We start from the raw sequence: 26,766 nt of genomic DNA on the forward strand, positions 1-26,766 counted from the left end.
CACAACTGGAGAAAAATCAACAAACAATCCTCAAAGAAGAGCAGCAAAGAAATCTTTTACCTGCTCTCAGTGTGAAAAGAATTTTGCATGTAAAAAAAATCTTAATGTACACATGAGAATTCACACAGGAGAGAAACCTTTCACGTGCCATCAGTGTGGGAAAGGTTTCACCATGAAAAGCAGCCTTAATGTACACATGAGGATTCACACTGGAGAGAGACCTTACACATGCCATCAGTGTGAGAAAGGTTTCAGAGTTAAAAGCAAACTTGATTCACACATGAGAAGTCACACTGGAGAAAAGCCTTTCACGTGCCATCAGTGTGGAAAATGTTTTGCATATGCAGTTTCTCTCAAAAAGCATGTCCGACATCACTGTAGCAGAGAAAAGCCATTTGAATATGATAACTGTTGTAAAGCATTTGTTGAGGATTCAGACCTAAGAAAACACCTGAAAACTCACACAAATGAGAAGCCTTACAAGTGTTCTTTTTGTGGGAAATGTTTTGCACACCTGTCCTATTTGAAAGAGCACCAGAAAATTCATACCTTTTCCGCAGTTCATATGTGCATTGAATGTGGGAAGACCTTTACTAGAGTCGCTGATTTGAAACCGCACCAAAGAATTCATTCTGGAGAGAAACCTTACAAGTGCTCACACTGTAAAAAGAGTTTCGCTCAGTCACAAAACCTGAAAATGCACGAGATAATTCATACTGAAGAAAAACCTTACAAGTGCTCACACTGTGAAAAGAGATTTAATCGGTCACAAAACCTGAAAAGACACGAGAGAAGTCATACTGGAGAAAAACCTTACAAGTGCTCACACTGTGAAAAGAGTTTCACTGAGTCAAATTACCTGAAAAAACACGAGAGGGTCCATTCTGGAAAAAAACATACGACTGCTATTCATGTGGGAAAAGTTTCAACAATGCAAGTAAAAGATTATTGCCCAAATAGTCAGAGTTAGTGGTTGACTAATATGGGTTTTATCAATGGCCGATTCCAATAAACTGTAGAGCAGGTTGGCCAATGGCTGACATAAATACCAATATATGGAATACATTTTAACAACAGCATGTACACAAAATTTCTTTAGTGAAACAAAAACAAGGGAAGTTAACACTGCCGTTCATCGGTCAAGCGAACATGGTTATTGGCCAATGACGATAATTGCAAAATGGCAAAATCAACTGATATATCACTAGTCACTGTTAGCAAACATTTTCTTCAGGTGATATCAAGTAAATTGTTCAGAAATTCAGGAAAAACCTACAGATGGAATTACTTCCAATAGAGCAGCTTCATCAAAGATTTTAACAAAGAACACACACAAAAAAAAGACTTTGGCTAAGTTCACACTGCAGCTGAATGTTGCTCAAATCTGATTTTCTGCTCAGAGTACGAAAAGTGCCATAATACAAAGTTTCACTAGCATCAGAATAGTATTCAAAACAGATTAAAGTGAAACTATTTTTTTAATTAATTTTTTTCTGATTGGATAAGTGCTCATGGAAAAGATGTTTTAAGTAGTTTTTTGAAGACAGAGAGTGAGTCAGCTTCACGGATGGAGTTGGGAAGGTCATTCCACCAACATGTTATGATGAAACTGAAAGTCCGGGAAAATGTTTTGGTGCCTCTTTGTGTTGGTACGACAAGGCGACGTTCTGGTGGGTGTGTAGTTCAGCAGAAATTATTTTAGGTATGCTGGAGCAGATCCAGGGACTGTTTTGTATGCAGCATCAGAGCCTTGAATTGAATACGTGCATCAAAAGGCAGCCAGTGGAGAGAGAGAAAAGAGTGGTTTAACATGTGCTCTCTTTGGTTCATTAATGACCAGATGTGCTGCTGCATTCTAGATCATTTGCAGAGATCTAATTGCACATGCAGGGAGGCCTGCAATGAGAGAGTTACAGTGGTCCAGTCTAGTTATGACAAGTGACTGAACAAACAGTTGATGTTCAGAGAGGATGTGGTCTGTGAAATTTAACTTGTTATCGATGGTTAGCCCTAGATTTCTGACTATTTTGGAAGGCGATAATGTAGTTGTACCCAGCTGCACGGTGATGTTGTGTTCAACAGCAGGGTTGGCTGGAAAGACAAGGAGTTTGGTCTTGGCTGGGTTGAGTTGCAGGTGGTGTTCCTTCACCCAGGCCGAGATGTCTGCCAGGCAGGCAGCGATTTGAGCAGTCACTGTAGTGTCGTTAGGCTGGAAAGACAAGTAGAGTTTTATGTCACCGGAGTAGCAGTGGTAAGAGAAACCATGTTACTGAATGATGGGTCCCAGTGATGTCGTTTGTGTGTATATATAGAGAAGAGAAGTGGCCCAAGCACTGAACACCGAGGTACCCCAGTTAGTAGCTAATGTGGCTTGGATACCTCACCTCTCCAAGCTACCTTGAAGGACCTACCTGAGAGATTAATTAAACCAGTCAAGCACATTTATTGTGATACCCAGCGAGAAGAGGATGGAGAGTAAGATCTGATAGTTGACTGTGTCAGAGGCTGCAGAAAGGTCAAGCAGAATCAGGACGGATGATCTGGATTCAGCTTTTGCCTGCAGCAGGGCTCAGTGACATGTCCACTTTTGAAGCCTGACTGATTGTCATTCAGCAGCTTGTTCTGTGAGAGATAACTGAATACTGCCCTTTCAAGTGTTTTTGCCATGAATGGGATGAGAGAGACTGGTCTGTAGTGTTTATTTGGTTACATGAACCTGATTAAATGTAGCGAGAAACATATTGATTATGTGTGTGAGTGCAGGTAGGATGAACGAAGAGATGGCCTGGAGAAGGTGTGATGGAATGGGGTCAAGGGAACTGGTGGTGGGGTGGTTGGATAGGAGGAGATTAGAGACCTCAGTGTCAGTCAGAGGAGAGAATATAGAGACAGAAGAGTTGCATACAGGAAATAAGTGTTTTTAAAGGGGTGTGGTGCTGAGAATGCTGATGGTTGTGACCTTATTAGTAAAAAATGTGGTGAATTAATCTGCTGTCAGTGATGTGTCAGGTGGTGGCGGGCAAAGAAGTGTGTTGAATTCTTAACAAGCTGCGAGTGTCTGTGGATATGTTGATCCTGTTCTGGTAATAGTAGGTTTTTGCAGATTTAACTTTATCAGATAAAGTTGTCAGCAGAGACTGATATTTACCTAGATCTGCTTGATTTTAAAATTTCCGCCATATCCTCTCAGCTGCCCTGAGATTAGTCCGATGTTCAAGAAGGACAACAGACTGCCAAGGGCTGGGTGTAGTACGTGCTGGCCTAGAGTAGATAGGACAGATGTTGTCTAAACCGGTTGTTAAAGTAGAGCTTAGTGTGTCTGTGGCAGTGTTTACATCAAACATATAAAATACATTTTGTGTTGGAAGAGAGGTAGAGACAGCAGTGGAAAGGTGAGAGGGTGAAAGAGAATGGAGGTTACGGCGAAAGGAAACCAAAGGTGGAGTCTATTTTAATGTAGATGGGAGAGTCATGTTGAACTGAACAAAATAGTGATCAGAGACATGTAAAGGAGTAACAAGAATATTTGAGTTGATACAGTTACGTGTAAAAATTAAGTCCAGATGGTTGCCCGATCTGTGAGTTGCTGTGGTGTATAGTCTTTCCAAGTCAAATGAGGTCAGAAAAGCATTCAGTTCAGTGGCCTGGGGCTTGTCTTGGTGTATGTTGAAATCACCAAGAACCACAAGGGGCCTACCATCCTCCAGTAAAGAGGACAGTAGGACATTCAACTCCTCAAGAAAGTTTGTTAGCTGACCAGGAGGGCGATAGATGACAACATTTATTTTACATTTACATTTATGCATTTGGCAGACACTTTTATCTAAAGCAACTTACAGTGCACTTATTACAGGGACAATCCCCCGGAGCAACCTGGAGTTAAGTGCCTTACTCAAGGAAAAAGCTGGTCATGCCCTAATGCTACTTGGCACAACAAAACTAAGGGTCACGTGAGGTGACAAGCACAGGAACAAACGCGACTTCTAAAAAAACAACAACGATAGTTTTACACACACTGGATAACCAACTATAAATCTAGCAGTGCATGTCCTTGGACAAGTCTAAACAATATAGCACACACACACCAACACACATTTAAGTGACGCAAGTTCAAGTCAGTAAACATAAAACACAAGTCTACCATTGAATACCACTCTTCAACAAAGTAAAACAATGAAATAAACACATGCAACTGCAGACTCCTGTAGATAGATCGCTTTACCTTTGAAGCCATTCTGTAGTGGATTAAATGTTTACGGTCATTGTCCTGCTGCATCACCCAACTTCTACTGATCTTCAGCTGCCACACAGCCACCCTGACATTATCCTGTAGGACATCTTGATAAACTTGGGAATTAATTTTTCCCTCAATGATGGCAAGCGGTCCAGGCCCCAAGTCATCAAAGCAGCCCCAAATCATGATGTTCCCTCCACCGTAATTCACTGTTGGGATGTTTTCATGCTGGTATGTGGCGCCCTTTTACACCATACATAGTGATGTGTGTTCTTTCCAAACAATTCAACCTTCGTTTCATCAGTCAACAAAACATTTTCCCAGTAATGTTGTGGAGTGTCAAGGTGGTCTTCGGCAAACTTGCGAAGTGTAATAATGTTTTTGTTGGAAAGCAGCAGCTTCTTCGTGGTCTTCTGCCATGGACACTGAGCCAGTTTAATGTTTTCCATATAGAAGACTCATGAACCAAGATGTTTACCAGTTCCAATGATTCTTTGAAGTCTTTAGCTGTCATCCTAGGGTTCTTTTTTACCTCACTAAGCTTTCTGCAGTGTGCCCTTTGAGTCATCTTGGCTGGACGGCCACTTCTAGGGAGAGTAGCCACAGTACTAATCTCCATTTATAGAACATTTGTCGAAGTCTAATTAGCTTTTGTTGACATCATTAGTCTTGGAGTTTACATACTTTTTCCAACCTACACTTTCAATAGTCGAATGATGTATTCAATATGTACAAGAACGATACAATAATTTGTGTGTTCCTAGTTAAAACAGATTGTGTTTGTTCATTATTGTAACTTAGTGTGTTCACATCAGAAATCAGAAAATGATATATTTAGTCCTGGTTCGCTTAGCGTTCACACTGGCATTTTTAACACTGAACCTAAAGATACAAAACAAAAAGCATCAGGAGAATGTCACAACCTGATTGGACCGCTTTTATGACGTGTATTTTGCGACGGAACTTGCAGAACATCCAAAACAATGCTGGCTGCTGGGCTAAATGTGCTCGTTAAATTTATATATGTATATGGTGATATTTTTACCTGATGAGAACAAACAAAGAGCTTATAAAATGTGTAAAGGAGTCAAAACATTGCCAGGAATCCCTCCGTTGCACACACAAACGAAGATATGCTGCCAAGTACAGCTGACGGGCGGTTCCGACGCCTGTCCCGAACTGTAATGGGCAACATAGCTCCTATTTTGAGAAGATCCAGGTATACTTGAGGTCAGTATTAGGCAAATTACTTCCTGTTATTGGTCCGTTTAGATGCCTTTGGTCCATGCTGCATTCATATATCAGTCGAACCACACCAGAGTTTGGAAGCGAACCGAAACCCACTATTCATGCAGACTCGATCAGCTTGTTTGGTGCGCACTAAGGTTCGGATGGCAGCGTTCTCACTTGTTTAAATGTACCGCACTAACAGAGCAATCACACCAGTTCATTTTAATCAAACCAGACCTGCAAAGTGTTCATACACCCTTAGGTGACGGTCTAACCAGATTTTAAGACAAATTTATATATACAGTTGAAGTCAGAAATTTACATACACTTTGTTAGTATTTGGTAGCATTGCCTTTACATTGTTTAACTTGTGTCAAATGTTTTGGGTATCGTTCCACAAGCTTCTCACAATAAGTTGCTGGAATTTTGTCCCGTTCCTCCAGACAGAACTGATGTAACTGAGTCAGGTTTTTAGGACTCCTTGATTGCATACACTTTTTCAGTTCTGGCAAAAAATGTTATGATCAATAAATTGGAATTGAACTTAGTCAAAGTGGCCCAGATCAGATTTGAAAATGTCAGGTTCAAAGAGCTTTCGATTGTTCACATTGTCATCCAGTTAACAGGTCTGTGTCACATGTGAGTGAAAATATCAGATTTGGCCTACATTGAGCTGTCATGTGAATGGAGCCCATGTATTTATTGAGAAACATTTACCATCGATGAAGCTATGGCAGTGAATGGAAAAACACCCAAAAACCATGAAAAGTTTGCTGTTTGTTTACAGAAAGTGTCCACCAATCTGAAAATGTAACTTTCACAGACATGTACATATATTTTATCCATGATTAATTTCTATACAGTGGCGAGTCTGATGTGTGACCGAGTACACATGAAAACAGGTACCATAATCTTCTCTCATTCAGAAGCTCCAAATGTTTTAATGTTTTTTTTTCTCTTCTGATTTCATCATAAAATTTCAAAACGTCTGTGATGATTCTGTCTGTGTGAATGTAAGAGCTGCCTTTAAATTGTGAAGAATACACAGAAAGCAACAGAGGAAAGCATCTATGCAAGTATATCTGGAGTTTAACAACTATTGTTTTTTACTTATGTTGTTATGAATTAAAAACTTACTTTTAAATAGTTAATTTAGTCATAAGTGTATTATTAATTTAAAAATATACAACATTTCCCATATAAACTTAATATATCTCATATGTCAACACTTTAGTCTGGTGGCGTGAATAAAGTCTTTGCTTTGTAAAAAGGGCCAAACTATTGGTCCGATGTCAAATTCCAATAAAATGGCTGAAGGTTTCAGCATTGTTCTGTCTTTTCTGAGCACTGAAGAAAAACACTTATTATTCATTTGCACTTTATATTAATCTGAAATCAATTTAAATCGAACCTCTAATTTTGAGTTTGAATTTAAGCTCTAATTGATTTCTGAACATTCTTTTTTATTTAATCTTTTTAAGTTCTTGATTACTCTGATTTGTCCTAACCACCGCGGCGACTCCCCAACCCGCTCTGTCCTGTGCTGACACTCAGCCGACCGGATTGGCAAGCACCGTGGCCAATCTGGATGTGTATATGGCTCAACCCCTGCAGACCTCCCGTCCCCCAGCATGCTCATTCGATCCAGAAGAGCTGTCGAGTGATACAGACGGTCCGCATTCGGGCAGATTTAATGTGTCGTTCGCGGCATGCAATGAGGATGAGCTTTCAATCGCAGCATTGGATGGTGGGCTTCTGCTATCGGAAGAGTACAAATCATCTGAGCTCCCGACCACAGGCGGTAGAGCACAGGATGAGTTGGACACTGAGATGGCAGCAGTGCTTGCCTTGGCGGCTGCGAACATGGGGCTGAAGTGGAACCCTCCACCCTGCCCTGAACGTTTGCAGCTGGATGACTGGTTTCTGGGTTCCGGCCCCGGTGCCTTTCTTCTCGGAAGTGCACGAGGAGCTAATGAAGTCATGGAAGGCACCTTTTTCTGCCCGTACAGGCTTTGCAGGCTTGTCCATCCTAACAAACCTTTGTTTGGCTTTTTGGTGACACCGTTGAGGATTTTGCCCTTCAGTTCTCGACGATTTGGAAGCAGACAGAGGCAATTAACCACATCTTGCCATGGCACGACTTGGCTGCCTTCCGAAGTCCCGCGCCCCATCTGCTTCTCGCAAAGAGCTATTTCCCTGCGGTGCCGGCCCTGGCTCCCATACCAGTGGAGCCCGTATGCCAGCCTTAGAGAAGATCCTCACATGGGATGCTGGATCCACCTGCCCGTTAGCTGTTCCCAAGAACGCGGCCATGGCACGGGCCACCCAGGGATGAGGTGACTGACTATGACCGGTCTGGCCCGAGTGAACTCTCCAGCCCCACAATCGCCCCTGGGCCAGTGCATGGTAAGTATTATATAAGAGTGGGGGATGGTCACGCCCAATCTTGGACCTGCATACATTGTACAAAGTCTTACACATCCATCAGTATGGCATCAGGATTGGTTTGCGGCCATCGACCTGAAGGACACTTACTTTCATATAATGATCTTCCTCGACACAGATCCTTTCTTTGGAGTGTACCAGTACAAGGTCCTCCACTTCGGTCTGTCCCTGTCCCCATCCCCTTGTGTCTTTACCAAGGTCACAGAGGCTTCCCTGTTCCCGCTGAGGGAGAAGGACATTCACATTCTCAATTATCTTTATGACTGGTTAATCCTAGCTCATTCACAAGATCTATTGTGTGTGTACAGGGACCTTGTGCTTCAGCACCTCGACCGACTTGGGCTTCAGGTCAGCTAGGAGAAGAGCAAGCTCTCCCCTGTGCAGAGGAACTCTTTTCTCGGTATGGAGTTCACTCAAGGCACGTCTTACGACCAAATGTGCTCAGTCAGTGCTGACCTGCCTGAAGACCTTCACTTTGTCTATGATGCACATGAGACCACTTCAGCACCGACTCTAGTCTTCTAAACAGACTCTAGTCCCGAGGTGTGCATGGTGCCACGGCACCTGGCGTGTGACCATCAAGCCACATTGCCATCAGACTTTCAGCCTTTGGTCAGACATGGCGTTTCTATGGGCCGGTGTTCCCTTAGAGCAGATCTCAAGGCACGTCGTGGTCATGACAGTCACCTGGACAGTCACCCTAGGGCTGGGGTGCCGTGTTCGACAGGCAGGCAGTCTCGGGGCTATGGACAGGGCATCAACTGCTTAGAGTTGCTGGCGATATTGCTGGCCCTGTGGAGCCTTCTGCCTTTGATTCAGGGCAAGCTTGTGTTGGTACGGACCAATAACACAGTGACCATAGTGTACATAAACTGCCAAGGCGGCGTACTCTCATGTCGCATGTTGCCAACTTTAAGTCGCTGCAAGCCACTCACCTTCCAGGCGTCCTCAACCATGCAGCAGACATGCTCTCACAGCAGGTAATGCTCCGTGGGGAGTGGGGATTCCACCCCCACATAGTCCAGCAGATTTGGGAGAGATTCGTGGAGGCACAGGTAGACCTGTTTGCCTCCCAAAAGTTCTCTCACTGCTCCCTTTGGTACCCCCTGTCCGAGGCTCCCCAAGGCATGGGTACCTTGAGACACAGCTGGCCTCGGGGGCATCTCCTTCAGTGAGCAAAGTCATACGACTCAGGGAGGACTAGCAGCAATTCCTGTTCGTTGCGCCGTTCTGGCCCAACTGGACTTGGTTTTTGGATCTGATGTCTTGGTAGTAGCACCTCCCTGGCACATACCCCTGAGGCAGGACCTTCTCACTCAGGGGCAGGGCACGCTCCAGCACCTGTGTCCGGACCTCTGGAATCTCCACATCTGGCTCCTGAATGGGACGCGGAAGACCTAGCTGGTCTAGTAGTGGTAAACCTGATCACTCAGACCAGAGCCCCCTCTACGGGGCAGCTGTATGCCTTGAAGTGGCATTTTTTTGCTAACTGTTTTTCTTCCCATGGGGAAGACCCACAGAGATGCGCCTTCGGGTCTGTGCTGTCTGTTTTTCTTCCCATGGGGAAGACCCACAGAGATGCGCCATCGGGTCTGTGCTGTCTTTCCTTCAGGAAGGGCTGGAGAGACTGCTGTCTCCCTCTACCATGAAAGTGTACGTGGCTGCCATAGAAGCTTACCATGACACACTGTACAGGAGGCCCTCACGACAGCGTGACCTGATCAGCAGGTTCCTCAAGGGCACAAGGAGGTTGAATCCTCATAGACCGCAGCTGATTCCCTCCTGGGATCTCTCCGTGGTCCTACCTTCCCTAGAGAGAGCCCCCTTTGAGCCCCTGGAGCAGGCCGAGATCAGCACGGATTGTGGATGCCATTTCTCTTGCATACCAATCTCAGCTTGCCCGTGTCCACTCTTCCGTACCTCGTGACATGGTTCAGCGCTTGCGGCTTTTCCTATAGGAACCCCTAGTGTCACTACATTGAAACAACATCGAGTGAGTGACAGACAGGGAGCGTCTTGGTTACTGATGTAACCTCTGTACCCTGATTGAGGGAACGAGATTTTGTGTCCCTCCTGCTGCAGTGCTGAACATGGCCGGGATACTCTATCAGCTCCTCTGCATAAATCTGAATGAGTGGTGCATGCAATCTCCTTTTATACCCGTTTGGGTGGAGAGTGGCATGCAAATTCCACTTGCCAATTCTCAATAGCCTTTTCTATTTTAAGCAAAATTGATTGGGGCCCTCAGGATTGAACCCCTATTGTCACTACATTGACACAACGTCTCATTCCCTCCATAAGGGAACAGAGTTTACATCAGTAACCAAGATGACATCTGACTACATACTCCCCGAGTTCCTTGCCAACCTTCCTTAAATATCCTGACAGAAATCATTATGTACCAAATGGTATTATCCTTTGAGCAGTGACAATCTGGGGTGAATGGGTTCTTGACTTCCTGGGGTTTAACTTTATTAACATACAGGATATAATTTAAATTGTAGGCCAATGAGGGGGATAGACCTCCAGAATGATGCAGTATTTGGCAAAGACCTTATAACTTTGTCACCATTATTTTTACCGACATGGGAAAGAGACCATTATTCCAGTCACACAGAGCCCTTTTAAATGATATCAAACTCATACAGTTGCATTCTTTGTTCTCATGGTATTTGTTATATATTTACATATAAATATTGTGTATTTGTATTGTGCCTGAGCTGTTGAAGGTGGAGGAGGAGGAGAGAGAGCAGAGGGGGCAGCAATGTGATTTGTAATTTATCACCCTTTGGTGATATTCAGGTGTATATTTATATTTATGTATATCATGGGTGATAAATATTTGAGAACCTGTGAATTACAATATTCCAAATATGCACTTCCATCTGACACTTCATTATAAAGAGATTGCCTATTTTCTTGAGGTCTAATCCAGCACATCTCTCCTGGTGTGTGTGCAGCACTGTGATGCTGTTCAGTCATTGCGCTGATGTGGTGGTGCGGAGGTAGTTTTTAAGCCTACGTAAACTGGAAAATTATCTCTCAGCTGAGGCAGATAACTGGTGCTCAGGAACCGGCAAACACATTTACATTTATGCATTTGGCAGACGCTTTTATCCAAAGTGACTTACAGTGCACTTGTTACAGGGACAATCCCCCCGGAGCAACCTGGAGTTAAGTGCCTTGCTCAAGGACACAATGGTGCTTTTATCCAAAGTGACTTACAGTGCACTTATTACAGGGACAATCCCCTCAAGGATTTTGGGGATCGAACCAACAACCTTCTGCTTAGCAGTGCAGTGCTTTAGCCCACTACGCCACCACCACCAAATAAGATTAGACAAATCTAAACAGATGAATACAGTGACCAGCCTGGCTCAGGTCTGTGATTTCATGAATGGCTCACGAGAATGCTCTCGTGAGCCATTCAGACAGAAATTGGATAAGTCTCCATTACTTTGACAAAAGCCTCTCTTGCACTTGCCTGTTCTTTAGCTATAGAGGACTGAAGTTGCACTATTACAGAAGGTTTCCTTGTGTAGTGCAGCCACTTAACTGTGGCATATCTATGACCTGGTGAGCACTCATGATTTCTGAACCTTGCTGGCCCATTCTTCCAGTTAGCAAACCCTTTTGTGATAAAAGCATCAGAACCAAACCTGGTTATATTTATCATGTTTAACTTGTATGCCATCTTGCAAATGTGGCAAAAAACTTGTCCTGTCTGAGGGGACCAATCCAGCCAGTTCCATGTTTTGAACATCTCATCTTGAAATTAACTTTTTCCTTTCTGTCTTAATGAAGACATATCTGAGGGTTGGTAAGGCTCCATTTTAATGCCTGAATCTTCTAAGCTGGCCTTACTGTCTACTCTGCCTTCTGTGTTCTCCCTGGAACAACAAATAATATTTGTTTATCTGCACTACAACTTTGTTTTGCTTTAAAGTGTGATGATCAACTGAATCAACCAATTTGGCTTCCAATTTTACACTAACCTTGCATCATCATGATCCTGACCATCTTGCACTGAGGAGTCCTGTTCTTCATCTGCCCTGTCAGGGGTAACTGCTTGCCTACAAATTATGGAAGCATTCAATAATTCAATACAAAAAATGTGTGACTCATTTTACATCAATTAACAAATCTTTATTAGCTAACGTTACAGCTTATATAGTATGGCTGCCTGCACAAGTCATTCAGCCATATGAAATTACACATTACATTTACATTTATTCATTTGGCAGATGCTTTTATCCAAAGCGACTTACAAAAGAGGAAAACATAAGTGAATCATCTTAAGGAGACAGTGGTATGAAAAGTGCCATACTACAAAGATTCACTATCATCAGAATAGTATACAAAACAGTGACTTGTTAAGTGTTCTTGGATAAGATGTGTTTTTAGCCATTTTTTGAAGAGAGAGTGAGTCAGCTTCATGGATTGAGCTGGGAAGGTCATTCCACCAATGTGGTATGATGAAACTGATAGTTTGGGAAAGTGTTTTGGTGCCTCTTTGTTTTGGTACAACAAGGCGACGTTCCTTAGCCGACCGCAGGCTTCTGTTGGGAATGTAGCTCTGCATAAATATTTTTTAGGTATGCTGGAGCAGACCCAGTGACTGTAATGCTTGTAAGCCAGCATCATGGCCTTGAATTTAGTACGTCTAATAGCACATGCAGGAAGGCCTGCAATGAGAGCATTACAGAAGTCCAGTCTAGTTATGACAAGTGACTGAACAAGCAGTTGTGTGGCATGTAAAGAGAGGATCTTCCTGATATTGTAGAGTTTAAATCTACATGATCTTGCAGTCTTTGAGATGTGGTCTGTGAAATTTAGCTAGTGGTTACCCACTTGAATTCTGACAGTTTTGGAAGGTTACACTGTAGTTGGACCCAGCTGCACTGTGATGTTGTGTTCAACAGCAGGGTTGGCTGGAAAGACAAGGAGTTCGTACTTGGCTGGGTTGAGTTTTAAGTGATGTTCTTTCATCCAGACTGGGATATCTACCAGGCATTCAGCAATTTGAGCGGTCACCGTGGTGTCTTCGGGCTGGAAAGACAAGTAGAGTTGCATGTCATCAGTGTAGCAGTGGTAAGAGAAACCATGTGACTGGATGACGTTGTGTATATGGAGAAGAGAAGTGGCCCAAGCACAGATCCCTGAGGTACCCCAGTAAGTAACTGATGTGGCTTGGATACCTCCCCTCTCCAGACTACCTTGAAGGACCTATCTGAGAGATAGGAGTTGAACCATCAAAGCACAGTTCCGGTGATGCCCAGTTTAGAGACCGTGGAGAGTAGGATCTGATGGTTGACTGTATCAAAGGCTGCAGAAAGGTCTAGCAGAATCAGAACGGATGATCTGGAGTCTCAGCGACTCCGTGACAGACAACAGGGCAGTCTCAGTGGAGTGTCCACTTTTGAAGCCTAACTGATTGTCATCCAGCAGCTTGTTCTGTGAGAGATAGGCAGAGATCTGATTGAAAACTGCCCTTTCAAGTGTTTTTTGCCATGAATGGGATGAGAGAGACTGGTCTGTAGTGTTCTATCTGTGTGGAGTTAAGTGCAGGTTTTTTCATCAGCGGGGTTACTCGAGCCTGCTTAAATGTAGTGGGAAAAGTGCCTGCGAGAAGAGATGTGTTAATTATGTGTGTAAGTGCAGAAAGGATGGACGGAGAGATGGCCTGTAGAGGGTGTGATGGAATGGGGTCAAGAAAACAGGTGGTGGGGTGGTTGGAGAGGAGTAGTTTAGAGAACTCAGTGTCAGTTAGGTAACACATGTAGGTTAGCAATTATTTCTAACATTAGCTAGATTGTTGTCACTAACCTCTTCAGGAACTTCAAAATAGCTCCCTTTTCCTGTCCTTCAGCTCTTCTTTTCATCACTCAGTCCTAATAAATAAGTAATTTTGAATATGATGAAAAGATAGCATAGGTTGCAAGCGAGCCAAAAAACTTTTCTAGCTGGTTAGCTAGTCTGATCTATGTCTGAACATAATCTATTACTGTCAGCTGCAACAAAAGGTAAGTTAAAACATAATAAGGCAAAGCATTGACTGATGAAATTTTATAAAAACTCTGAACATAATTGTGGCAGGGCGGAGGGCGGGGCCGGGTTGTGATTATACATACCCGGTCCCTTATCAGGCCAATTAAGCCTCCGAGAGGGATAAAGGCCGATGGGAGATGGTTGTGCGATGAGAGAGAGATAATTTACGGACATGTCCGTCATTTGTGTGTGTTCGTCTTTTGTTTAAAATTAAAATATTATTTATATTGACAAGCCGGTTCTTGCCGCCTCCTTTCCATTGAACTACGTTACAATAATATTCACAAATTTACCATTGTACGGTTGGTTCGTGCCACTGTGAAATCTTTACCGACCAGAGGATAGCCCGTATACATAAGCAACACAGCCACTTTGTTTGTTCTCCACGGGATTTCAGGGCAGAGATTCAACATGACTATGCATGCTGCGTATGATAGAGAAGTAAAGCCACCACTCTCAAGCAGTATGGCTTGTCGCTTAGGTCTTCATATGGATGTGGCAGTTGCCCCTTGGCCACACCCTTCCTGGCGGCCCTGATTTAATGTGGCTAGCCTTTTCTATATCAGATGTGTCACCCAGGAGACTAACAGAGGGGTAAACAGTTGACAATCTCTGCAAGTCTACTCATGACCTTCAACCAAAATATTTGTATATTAGGACGAGCCAAAGGGCATGAGGGTAGTTATCGTTGGGTGCCAGACAGGCTTTGCATGCACTGCTGTCTGCATATCATTTTTTATGTAATTTACAAGTGGTTCTGTGAGAAATTTTGTTCTGTATTAGCTGTGTCTTAGTGTTAAGTGTCATATAAAATATATTACTGCACAATGTTTTGTAGTCTTCATCTGAATATCATACATTTAATCTTTGTTCCATTTAGCTGTAGGCACTGATAATCTATTATCTTGAGATTGCAGTAACTTTGAACATTTCAGAGGGTTTACGTTTATGTATTTTTTTGGAAATTAAGTGGGTTATGGCAAGAGAAGTTATTAACATTTGTATTTTATGACCTTCCACCAAACTGTTAGAGTTGTATTCATTGTTTGATATTTTAGTTGTTTCTTTGTCGATAAACAGTATGTTTTCTAAGGCTACAATTTTTTATATAGATTGTTCTAAATCTAACCATGGGATTATGTCTTGTTGAGCCATTGTCTAATGTACAGTATGTGAGTGGATACAAATTATTATACCAGTTTGGTGCATTGAGTCCCCCTAGCTGTTTGGGTTTCTCACTAATTCTTTTTTTTTTCCTTTCCAATATAATCTGAATGTTATAGAATTGAGAGATGAAAACCAGCCTGGTGTTGTCAGTACAGCAGTCATGGAGAAAAGATCACTGATTTTTGATAGTACGTTTATTTTAACAGCTGATATTCTGCCTATTATTGAGATTGGGAGTTTATTCCATCTCTTTATATCATCTTGAATTTTGTGAAAGATTGGTGTGAAATTGAGTCTAAACAATTAATCCTGGTTGGGTGAGATATGGATTCCAAGATATTTAATAGAAGTAGATGTATTATTAAACGGGAGATTATTGACCTCAGCATCCCAGTTGTTTTTGGTTAATGGAAGAATCTCAGATTTAGATCAGTTGATGGAATAAGAAGATACCGAACCATAAGAGTTAATGAGATTACAAATAACTGGAAAACATGTTGATGGTTTAGTTACGAACAATAATATATCGGCAGCATACAGACTTATTTTATGGTAATATGACTTGGTTTGCAAGCCACATATATTGGAATTTTGTCTAATGGAAGCAGCCAGGGGTTCTATGAACAGGGCAAACAGCATAGGACATAAAGGGCATCCTTGTCTAGTCCCTTGGTGTTACTTAAATTGATTGGTAGATGTAATGGATATATAGCCGTTAGTTATTACTGATGCCATGGTGGAGTTGTAAAGCATTTTAATCCAAATAATGAAACATTTTCCAAAACCAAATTTGTGAAGTGAAGCCATCACACCTTGTCAAATGCCTTCACTGCATCTAGCGATACTACAGCACATGGATATTTAAGGTGGTAGGGGCAAGAAGTATCCTTGGTTAACTGTATTATATGAAGCATACGTATGTTCTCTGCAGACTGTCATCCTTTGATTAAACTTGCAATGGAGGCCAACACCAAGCATGAATGGAGCTGGATCCGGCCAGCTCTGGTATCCTCAAATCAAATCAAAATCAAATCAAATCAAATAACTTTATTGTCACACTACCATGTACACAAGTGCAACAGTAGGTGCAATTCTTGTGTGCAGTTCCGAGCAACATAGCAGTCATGACAGTGACGAGACATATACCAATTACAATAAACAACATACTTACACAACACAATAATTATATACAATACACACAATATACAATACAATATAGAATACACAATATGTAATACAATAAGTAAGGAGTATATGAAATATATATATATATATAATGGGTCCAAAGAGGGGGGCAGAACAGAGCAGATGTGATCTCTGATTAACCTCTCGAAGCATTTGCTTATGATGGGGGTCAGAGCAACAGGACGCCAGTCATTTAAGCAAGTGATTGTGGCTTGCTTTGGTACAGGCACAATGGTTGATGTTTTAAAGCATGTGGGGACTACAGACAGGGAGAGGGACAGATTGAAAACGTCCGTAAAAACACCAGCCAGTTGATTCGTGCACGCTCTGATGATGCGGCCCGGAATGCCGTCTGGATCCACAGCTTTACGGATGTTCACCCGTCGGAAGGATCGGGTTACATCCACAACAGAGACGGAGAGTGAATCAGCCTCTGTAGCGTCAGCCGCGAGTGCTCTGTCCGCGAGGGCGGTGGTGTAGTCCTCGAAACGAGCATAAAATGTATTAAGTTCGTCCGGGAGAGATGCAGCGGTGTTCATGGCGGAGACTTTATTCTATTTGTTAAAGTCCCCGGCAACAATGAATGCAGCCTCAGGGTGCGCGGTTTCCTGCTCACTTATACTCCCATACAGTTCCCTGAGTGCCCGGTCTGTGTCGGCTTGTGGGGGGATGTACACAGCTGTGATGATGACCACTGTGAATTCCCTCGGCAGCCAGAATGGTCGACACAGAAGCATGAGATATTCCAGATCACATTTACATTTTACATTTATTCATTTGGCAGACGCTTTTATCCAAAGCGACTTACAAAAGAGGAAGAACATCAGCGAATCATCTTAGGGAGACAGTGGTACAAAAAGTGCCATATTACAAAGTTTCACTATCATCATAATAGTATACAAAACAGATTTAAGTGCAACAAGAAATGTAAATATTTTTTATTTTTATTTTTTTCAGGAGAGCAGAAAGAGATCAGCAGGAGATCAGGATAGCAGAAAGGAGAGCAGAGAGACTTGATGAAATGTACGTTCCTCTGATCACACCATGATTTGTTGATCATAAAACACACACCACCACCTCTGCTTTTACCAGAGAGGTCTTTCGCTCTGTCCGCTCGGTGCACGGAAAAGCCCGTGATTTCGATGGCCGAGTCTGGAATCTCCGCAGCCAGCCAGGTTTCTGTAAGGCAGATAACACAGCAATCTCTCGTCTCTCGTTGGAAAGAGATCCGTGCTCTCAGCTCGCAGAGTTGTTGTCCAGAGACTGAACATTTGCCAGTAGTATACTGGGTAGCGGGGGTCGATTTGCACGACGTCTTACTCCGATGAGAACGCCGGCTCGTTTTCCTCTTTTCCTTCTGCGTTTCCGCGGCCGAGCAGCCCAGACAAAGGGCTCCGCCGGCGTGTTTGTAAACAGCGGGTCGGCATTAAGGAATTTGAAGTCTGGTTTTCGATGTGTAATTGTAGAACCAATGTCCAAAAGCGTTTGTCTGTCGTAAACAATAAGACAGACAACATCCAAGACAAAATAATAAAGAACTGTAAACAAAACAAACAATAAACCGCAGTGTTGTAACGGAGCTCGCAACGCAGCAGCCATACTCGGCGCCATCTTGAGTCCAGGATATGAATCCAGGGAAACACAAGAAGACAGTGAAACTAATAGAATAATGCTAGTGTTAGATGCTATTCAGTTTAATGCAGAGTTATGAGAAATTATTCTGATAAATGTTTCTGGTTCCGGCAGACCTAACTAAAGCAGCCTAATTGGGCATGAGCCATTTCAAAGGGAAGAACGCAATCAAACAGCCCTATGACAGAATACAAACATGTTTCAGGCAAACAACTCTTTGAGGATGTGCCAAAAGAAGAACCATACTGGAAAAGAAGTGGAGGGGGCAGATTGAAATGATCTGCATCTACCCAGTGAATGTCTAAGCAACATCCATCCACCCAGTGTATATCCAAGTAGCATGCATCTCTCCATTGAATACCAAGCACAGTCTCCAAATTTGATCAAGAGAACACAAGGACCGCATGTGCCATGGGATAATCAAGATCTTGACGGACTAATAGCCTGCCTTCCAGATATCCATGTGGGAGCTGGAAAATAGATCAGAATGGTGCAAGAAACAATGGGCAAGTTGCTGGCTATTGGAGACATCAAAGCCCTACTAGCTAAATGCTTGGAGTGTTCCAAGATGAATGAGGTCCTTGGAAAGGTGCATCTAAGACAAGCAAATGAGAATCCAAGAATGGACGGGTTCCCATTTGACAGATATCACGCTGACATATGGTCAGCATTAAGAAAGCCCAACATGGATAGACCCAAAATCCCTGAAAGGAGAACAAATAGTTGAAACAGAATATCCTACCACTTACAGTACTGTGCAAAAGTCTTTGGCACACAAGATGTTTCACAAAAGCATTTGTTTTAAGATGGTTATTTATATCTGCTTCTTTAGTGTGCTAATAGAAAATATAAATGTTAGACTCACAAACATTACTTTTGCAAATAGAAAAGATAAAAGCCCCACTGAACATTGTGTCAGTTTGAGATTACAAAAAGAGACCGAAGCAATTGAGATATCCTAAATAGATAGAAGACCTGTGGCAAAGCTTGGAACATTATATCTGCCAAAAAACAAAAACAAAATAAAACTGTGTCCAGGTGTACCTTGGAGAATTGGTGCTAAACCAAATATTGATTTAGCTTTTTTTGTTTACTGGACTTTGTATGACAATAATTGATAAATTAAAAATATTTATGTCATTATTTTTGAAGACATCCACATTATGCAACATTTTTCACAAATGCCTAAAACTTATGCACAGTACTGTACATTCAGAGACAACTGAGAGGATGGAAACAGGAGCTGGAAAGAAACTAAGAAGGAGATCCAGTGATGACAAATTTATTCAGAAATGCCATAGATAATGCCATGCAAATCAAGTGAGAGAGCATCAGAGAAAGCTGACACAACTACAACTGGAAGAACTAACTGGCATGGGGAGATTCAAGCTACAATAAAGGACAATAAATATGAGCAATCAGCAGTAATTGATCCTGTGAACATGCCTGTACATGCTGCTCAAACAACAATAGTGCCACCTGCACCTGTTGTCCAGAATGCAATGACAACAGCTGTAAATGCATCACAGCCACCTGCACAAACTGTAATCTGCCTAAAACCAAAACAATCAAACAATAGGAACTGGAACAGACAACAACAAGGGGGAAGAGGAAGATAAAACATTGGCCAGCAGAGCACTAATGGCCCACCAGGAATATGCTGGGGATGCAATCAGCCCATACATAACAGAAGAGACTGCCCTACTAATCCATGGCAAATGATCAACCACCAAGTCCAGGCAATAATCCATGGCAGCAAGAATAACAAGCTCAAGCGCCAGGTCCAGTCAACCTGTTGTGTGGACCACATCAGGGCTGCCCAGAGATCCTACGGTGAGGGGTCAGCTTCTTGTGATCTCATCTGATGCTGACCAAGAGCATATGCTGCAGGTTAACCCAGCGGAAACAACATAAAATTCTCTGTCATTTTGGGGCATAAGACATCATTAGATACTATAAAGGGTCTACTTTTATTTGTGTACACTCACAATAACAACACTACCTTGTTGAGCAGTCTCTGTGTTTGCGAGCTTATATTTGAAACACGTCACAAAAATGAACCGAAACTCCGCAAATACTTATCACACAAACATGAAACATATGTCTAAAGAAAGCTTAAAATGTCTAAACAATTCAAATTTCAAAACAAATATTCCCCTGTAATGTAATCTGTATGAAACAAAGCGATATACAGTTTTCCTGGCTCAGCTAATTTATCTCTAATGTGATCCCACCCACCAGCAGAACATGCCATTCATATGCTAATGTGCTGAGGCGGTCAATGCAAATGGTAAACGCCCCCGACTTTGTCTTAATAACAACAAGTTCGTAAATGTTTCTGAGCGTTTGAAAGACAGCACGAGACACAAGTGAGAAAACTCCTGGATAGTGATGAAGAGTTACAATTTTCCTCAAAAGAAGAGCAGGACACTGATGAACGTCTGTATTTTGAAGAGAGACTTGATCCAGCCGAGGACACAATTTCAGACGAGTAAGTCATTTAGTTTTAATTAGTTAACATGCTATTTTATATTAACATGTGCATATTTTACTAGTGGGACTGTTTCCAGACTTGCAGCCAGGATTCAGGGTACTGATATTTGAAATATGTCCTAATAAGCAGGTTTTAGTTACATGTAAATGCTGTTTTGGCTAAAGCAGGTATTTAAATTGTATGCTGTATGATATAAATATGATATTTAATATGATATAAAAATAATATGAATGTTTAGATTATATTTTAACTAGTGTTTATGCTGCCTCATTATCATCAACAAAGCTTGTGCTTGCAAATATGGGTTCAGGTGTAAATGAGTAAAATGCACTTTAAATATCCCCATATTAGAAAATCACCATCTCATAATGATTTCTGAAGTATCATGTGACACTGAAGTCTGCAGTAATGATGCTGAAAATCAGCTTGATCACAAATTGCATTTTACAATATATATATATAAATAGAAAACTGTTCTTTTAAATTGTAAAAATAGTTTAAAATATCAATGTTCTGTATTTTGGATCAAATAAATGCAGTCTTGGTTAGCAGAAGAGACTTCTTTTAAATGGTAGTGTAGGTCTAAAATTAAGTAAAGCCTTTATGTAAAGAAAATGTATAGTCAGATTTTGATCATGAAGTCTCCTCACATTCATTCTCTTTCTGTCACATTCCTCAGTGATAGGCCCAGGGGAGGGTCTTTTGTCTCCTCAGGTGTGAAATACATCCATATTCATTATAGTTCACGCCTCCTCGCATATGACCTTTTTAGCACTAAACTATTACTATATTGTTTTGTATGAATGAGTGATCAGGATGGTTTTCACATAATTTTGTAGCAAAAACTCTAGGCTAAAAGATCTAGTTCTCAAACTTGGGGACAAATGTTTAGTATGTTTTGGCCTTATTTCAATGACTTAAAATAGTTTTTTCAAAAACCATGCATAAACTTTATTTTCTCAAAAATACGAACAACAACAACAACAACAACAACAACAACTTACATTTATATAGCACTTTTCTAGAAGTCCAGCTTTAACGCAAAGCGCTCCACATGGTATAGGGGGAATCTCCTCAACCACCACCAGTGTGCAGCATCCACTTGGATGATGCGACGGCAGCCATAGTGCGCCAGAACGCCCACCACCTATTGGTGGAGAGGAGATGGTAGAGTGATGTAGCCAATTCAGGGATGGAGATTATTAGGAGGCCATGATAGATAGGGGCCAATGGGGGGAATTTGGCTAGGACACCGGGGTTACACCCCTACTCTTTACGAGAAGTGCCCTAGAGATTTTTAATGACCACAGAGAGTCAGGACCTCGGTTTAACATCCCATCCGAAAGACGGTGCTTTTTTACAGTATAGTGTCCCCATCACTATACTGGGGCATTAGGACCCACAGAGACCATAGGGTGAGCACCCCCTACTGGCCTCCCTAATACCACTTCCAGCAGCAACCATGGTTTTCCCCAGGAGGTCTCCCATCCAGGTACTGGCCAGGCTCAATCCTGCTTAGCTTTAGTGGGCAACCAAGCAATAGCTGCAGGGTGATATGGCTGCAGGCAAACACGTACAGTGTTATCAGACTTTAATGTGTTTTTAAGCAACTGAAAAAAGCACAAATGTCAAGGCATGTCAAAACTTCTCCAGGGCCCAAAATACCCTCAGACACCAGAGGTTTAATATAGACGGCAAGACAACACCAGTTATGCTAGATATTGTAGCAATGTTCTCGTGTATAAATTCAAATTATGCCTCTCACCTCCCGAAGTCTGGAAAATATGTTAAGACAGCAGGATTCTTGAGCAGCTAATTCCAATGACGGCTCCAGTTAGCATAAAAGACACAAGCAAACATATATTGGTTAGGAGGTTTAGGGAAAGATGTAGAAGAAACTATCAGCAAATTGGGAAAACACATTAAAGAACAGCTAAAGAACTGAATTCGATTATACCATAATATATGATTATGGTCAGGACTCAAAAATGGTTTCAAAAGGACAAGGATTTCCATTGAGTTCAAGACACATAATTGTAGGACCAGTAGGAGCAGCACTACAAATTGAGAAATGTAGTTTCTTTGAAAAATGGTTTCAAGTACCAATTTCAGATGAACATGTTACCTTATAAGCAAAAGACTTGGGACCAATGGTGAAGAGAGCAGAAAGGAAAAGATGGAAGAAAAAAGGAAAAGAAGGTGGGTTCAGAAACAGTTGAATTGATGTTAGAAATGGGAAAACGAGTACCAATTGAATTGTGGTCTCAAGATCATACAGACGTTTAGTGAAATCTGTAAACTGAGTCAGAATTGAACTCAGACCAGGAGCACAGTTACCATGAAAGAAACAATATCCATTTAAACATGAGGCTGTAGAAGGGATTAAAAAGACTATTGAGGGCCAGATCAAAGCTGGGGTATTTATTGAGACAGTAAGCCATTGTAACACACCCATATTGCCAGTTGCTAAGGCAGACAAATCAAAATAGTGCTTAGAGATGACTTGAGAGCAGTAAATGAGGTAGTAAAAGACATGCCTGCAGAGGTTTGAAATCCACATACACTGTTGACTAATGTTCCTCCTGATGCCAATTATTTTACTTTCATTGAACTGTGCTCTGCATTTTTCAGCATCTAGCAGAGGAAAGCAGACAACTTTTTCATCCACCTATCAAGATAAACAGTATAGATACACCAGAGTGCCCCAGGGATTTAAACATTCACCACATGTATTCAATCAAGTTTTGAAAACAGATTTGGGAGATCTTAGACTACATAGCACATTGATACAGTATGTAGATGATCTGTAAATTTGCTAAAGATTCTTGACCAATGAGCAAGGTAACGTTCATGTATCTTTCATGATTGGAAAGGCAAGAGTTTCCCCTCTAAAGCAGTTGACTATACCACGACTTGAGTTGGCAGCTGCTGTGTTGTCTGTCAAAGTAGACAAGATGCTTCGGTCAAAACTGCAGCTGCCATTAAAAAATTCACTGTTTTGGACAGATAGTCAAGCAGTGTTAAAATACATAGCCAATGACAGTGCAAGATTCCACACTTATGTTGCCAACAGAGTATCATTCGTTAGAGAAAATACCAGCACCCAACAATGGAGGTATGTGTCCAGTAAGGACAATCCGGCAGATGATGCATCCAGGGGGCTGAGTGTACCAATGTTTCTGGAAAATAAAAGATGGATATGTGGCCCTGAATTCCTCTGGCAACCAGATCACAGTTGGCCAACTGAAGGATATAAACAAATGTCACTTAGACAAGATGACCCACAGGTCGAAGGTTTTACCATTGTGTGTAACATGGTCACTCAAAATGAACAGAATCCTACCCAAAAGCTTCTTTCTTACTTCTCAGATTGGACCAGATTGCTTAAAGCTGTTGCTTGGTATCAAAAGCTTGGAGACAGCCTGTTAGCACTCGCTGCTAAAAGGAAGGAACTTTCCACTGATGTCTGTACTCATTCTAGACATCAAAAACTGGCTTCTCAGCTGCATATCTTTAGATCAACACTTGGTGGTCAGTTCTTGTCTATGAAAGATCTCGGGAGAGCAGAAAAATAAATTGTATCCTACACTCAAAGGCAAGCTTTCCCAAATGAATTTGAAAAGCTACAAATTACTCCACACAATGTTCAAAAAAAAGAGTACCTTCTACAAACTAGACCCAGTGATAAAGGATGGATTATTGAGAGTAGGAGGACGACTGTCAAGGGCGACAATGTCCGAAAGCATGAAGCATCCCATCATTCTTCCGAAACACTCCCACACCTCCAATTTGTTACTACGCCACATTCACGAGAGGTATGGGCATTGTGGAAGAAATTATATTCTCGCCCAGTTGCGTAAGAAGTATTGGATCATCAGTGGCAACACAGCAGCAAGAAAAATAATTTCTAAATGTGTGACATGCAGACGCTTGAAAGGCAAAACTGAGGAACAAAAGATGGCTAATTTGCCAAAAGAAAGAATTCAACCAGATCTCCCACCGTTCACAAATGTGGGAATGGACTATTTTGGCCCAATAGAAACAAAAAGAGGAAGACATTTTATCAAAAGATATGGTGTACTTTTTACATGTATGTCATGCAGAGCCATTCACCTTGAAATGGCCAGCTCCCTGGACACTGACTCTTGTATCCATGCTTTAAGAAGATTCATATGTAGGAGGGGCCAGGTAAAACGGATCTGGTCTGACAACGGTACCAATCTCGTAGGTGCATGCAGAGAGCTCAAAAAGGCTTTTACCAATCTGAACAGCAGTAGGATTCAAAGTGCCATGCTCCAAAGGGGAATCGACTGGAGTTTCAACCCACCAAGGGCATCTCACCACGGTGGCGTGTGGGAGAGACTAATCAGGTCTGCAAGATGGATCTTAAATTCCCTTTTACACCAACAAGTTGTAGACGATGAAGGTCTCCAGACATTGTTTTGTGAAGTTGAGGCAATTCTTAACAACCGCCCAATCACCACTGCATCCTCTGACCCTTTCGACCTGGAAGCTCTTACACCTAACCACATTCTCTTGCATAACTCACAGCCTGTTCTACCTCCAGGTGAGTTTTCCAAATCCGACTCCTACACCAGGCGCCGGTGGAAACAAGTGCAATACTTGGCAGATTTGTTCTGGAGGAGATGGACACAGGAGTATTTAACACTAATGCAAGAGAGACAGAAGTGGTGTAAAGCAAGAACTAATCTCAAAGTTGGAGATATTGTGTTGGTGGTTGACCCTACCTCTCCACGATCATCATGGCCACTTGCAAAAATACTAGAAACGAAACCTGATTCAGAAGGGATGGTCCGGTCAGTCAAACTGCAGACAAAGACTAGCATTATGGAGCGGCCTATCACAAAGCTGTGCTTGCTATTGGACGAAGAAGATCAATAAAGATCAGATGAATGGAAAGTATATGTATTTCCTTTCTTTTTTTTTATTAGACTACTTGGATTATTAATAGCTCCTTTTGTAAATATATGTAAATGTTTAATGTTAAATTTGAAACATTTAGGGGCCGGATATGTAGGAGCTAAAATAAGGATTATTTTTTGTGTTAAATAATTAACTATTTCATCCAATGTTATTTGAGTTGACACCATCTAGGGGTTGAAGCAGGAAATGCAAGGCCTCTGGGAATAAAGGACCTGTGACTTCACCTGAGGGCGTGGCCTGAACCGGAAGTGACAGTCTTTGACCTCACGGCCTGACTCTATGTGAAACAGATCGATTCAATCCACTTTATATCTTCTCAATCCTTTATTTACTTAAGATTTTGATTTTTTGATTTTGTATAAACGTACTTTTATGTAATAAATATGATTTCAGTTTTGAAATCTATCCTGTGGAGAATGGAATCTTTTGGAAAGTGAGCGTCAAGACTTTTTTTTGTTCAGCCACCAAAGTGGACTATTTATCCGCTACAATTAGCTAAACATTAAATGTTTATAACAAAATTACATGTCATTGCATCATGCCATTTACAAGATGAACGAACCATCAATATATGAATTAAACGGTGCAAACCCCTTATCAAATGATCAGGAAATTACCAAGAATTGAACAAATAAAGTAACTTCGTATGAGATAGTTGTTCCCTTTTGATTTCTTTAAACGTTTAAACCTTGTAGATACACTTTTTACAGAAAGAAGAGTCAATGTTGTTCCACTCAATGTTATTTTTCTTTCTCGAAATAGTCTTGTTTTCTGAGGTCTTGAAATTTGCTGACAGTTTTTGTTAGCTTTTTTCCCCCAACTTTGAGATCTTCAGCAGGTGGTCATCCCTGCATGAAGAGGCTTCGGGCCTTCCTGATCCGTTCTTTCTGGCAACATTACCTGTTGTTTCAAAGCGCTGACCAATTCTCTTAATAGCTGATAGAGAAATCGGGATCTTCTCTGCCTTTTTGGTTTTTGTAAACTTCAGAATAGCTACATTTGGCCTGACGGAGACCAGCTCCGTGGTTTCTGACAGCAACCCCTGCATGATATTTAGCATTTTGGTGGAGCAGACTTTATTATGTGTGAATGGTTGTGGACGACATGGACCAGTGGCAGTAAGGAGGTGTTCAGCAGCTGGTTAGAAATGTTCCTAAACTTTTGCCCAGGCGAGCTGTAATGAACCACCAAAACAAACTGATAAACCCCTTTTTGACCAGATTTTGCTCTAAATGCCAACACACCATTAGTTTGTTTTTTAGATTTTGTATGAAGTATATCGTGGCCATAAGTGTATTATCTGAAAAATAACTTTAAATTGTCTATCAACTAGTGAACCACTCTTTAAAAGACATCATGTTAAAAAGGACAAATTAAGACTTTAAGC

General features: G+C 41.7%; 2 protein-coding genes across 3 annotated transcripts in view; both read left to right on the forward strand.

Moving 5' to 3' along the window:
- The window catches only part of LOC127618626 (zinc finger protein 383-like), a 101,918-nt gene that overhangs the window by 11,552 nt on the left and 63,600 nt on the right, over nucleotides 1-26,766 (forward strand). The window lies entirely within an intron of this gene.
- On the forward strand, nucleotides 173-6,971 carry LOC127618921 (gastrula zinc finger protein XlCGF71.1-like). Its single transcript, XM_052091624.1, has 3 exons — nucleotides 173-239; nucleotides 348-794; nucleotides 6,946-6,971. The coding sequence occupies exons 1-3, from the start codon at nucleotides 173-175 to the stop codon at nucleotides 6,969-6,971; spliced, it is 540 nt and encodes a 179-aa protein (XP_051947584.1).

Source organism: Xyrauchen texanus, chromosome 25 (assembly GCF_025860055.1).
Source record: "Xyrauchen texanus isolate HMW12.3.18 chromosome 25, RBS_HiC_50CHRs, whole genome shotgun sequence".
Classification (NCBI taxonomy): Eukaryota; Metazoa; Chordata; class Actinopteri; order Cypriniformes; family Catostomidae; genus Xyrauchen; species Xyrauchen texanus.